A 1,021-nucleotide genomic window follows, 5' to 3' on the forward strand; every position below is an offset into this window, starting at 1 on the left:
CTACTAATTCACATTTACCTGACTTTTGTCTCAACTGATTATGAATCAAATGCAGCACAACAGCGCCATCTTTTGGTAGCGAGGCAGATTTTTACATCAGATTCCAGTCCAGCCACTGAAAGCAGCAGCATCTTCCTCTGATTATCCAATCAGCAGCTTCCTCTGATCGCCCAATCAGCAGCTTCCTCTGATCGTCCAATCAGCAGCTTCCTCTGATCGTCCAATCAGCAGCCTCCTCTTCTCTGTGGCTGCAGGGGCTGATGGGAGCTCTGGCTCCTCTGCTAGAAACCACGTGGCCCTGGTCTGATCTCTCAGCTCGTCCTTGTTTGGCCTCAGCTGCATCAGAGCTCCACTTCTCCCCAGGTTCACCAGAGGAAACTCCACTGCACACAATGCTTTTCCTCCCAGCTGCTGCTCTGTGCTGGCTGGGTTCAGGTGAGTGTTTCCACCAATCAGGAGCCAACAAAGCCCACCTGGAACAAACACTGTCACACTAACCTTCACCTGTCTGTCTGTGTCTCTACAGCGCTGGCTGCCATGGCAACACAGCTGGTTCAGGACGATCTGACTCTGACCAGGAGATCCGGACAGAGCGTCTCCTTCAGCTGTGGAGGAACTGATCAGTGTGGCGGCTATGCTGTAGTCTGGTACCAGAAGAAAGATACAGAAACATTCAGAGCTATTCTCTATATCACCAGTAATGGTAGAACCCAAAAACCTTTCAATCATCCTCAGCAAGATGATTTCTCAGCTGATAGAAATCAGAACAATTGTTCATTGACAATTGAAAATGTTAAAAAAGATCATTCAGCCTCCTACTACTGCAGCTGTGATAAGTCTGGTTCCCACAGTGAGAAATGATTCCTTCAGCCTGAACAAAAACCTCCAGATGATCAGATGTCAGTTTGTGACATAGAGAGCAGTAAACCACAGCCCAGGTTCACTGATTTCACCTCCATCTCACACAGAGACTCTCTGAGTTTCAGACTTTAATGTTTCATTACTTTCTTATATTTATTTC

The 1,021-nt window shown here is 47.2% G+C and overlaps 1 gene segment (V, D, J or C); it reads left to right on the plus strand.

Moving 5' to 3' along the window:
• The first annotated feature begins 92 nt into the window (after window positions 1-92).
• Window positions 93-1,015, plus strand: LOC106944406 (T-cell receptor gamma chain V region DFL12-like). The segment is given in 2 exon segments: window positions 93-435; window positions 527-1,015. Coding segments are annotated over 2 exon segments (510 nt in total).
• The last annotated feature ends 6 nt before the right edge of the window (window positions 1,016-1,021 follow it).

Source organism: Poecilia latipinna, unplaced genomic scaffold, assembly GCF_001443285.1.
Source record: "Poecilia latipinna isolate Pla-1442-1.1 unplaced genomic scaffold, P_latipinna-1.0 Scaffold9117, whole genome shotgun sequence".
NCBI classification, from domain to species: Eukaryota; Metazoa; Chordata; class Actinopteri; order Cyprinodontiformes; family Poeciliidae; genus Poecilia; species Poecilia latipinna.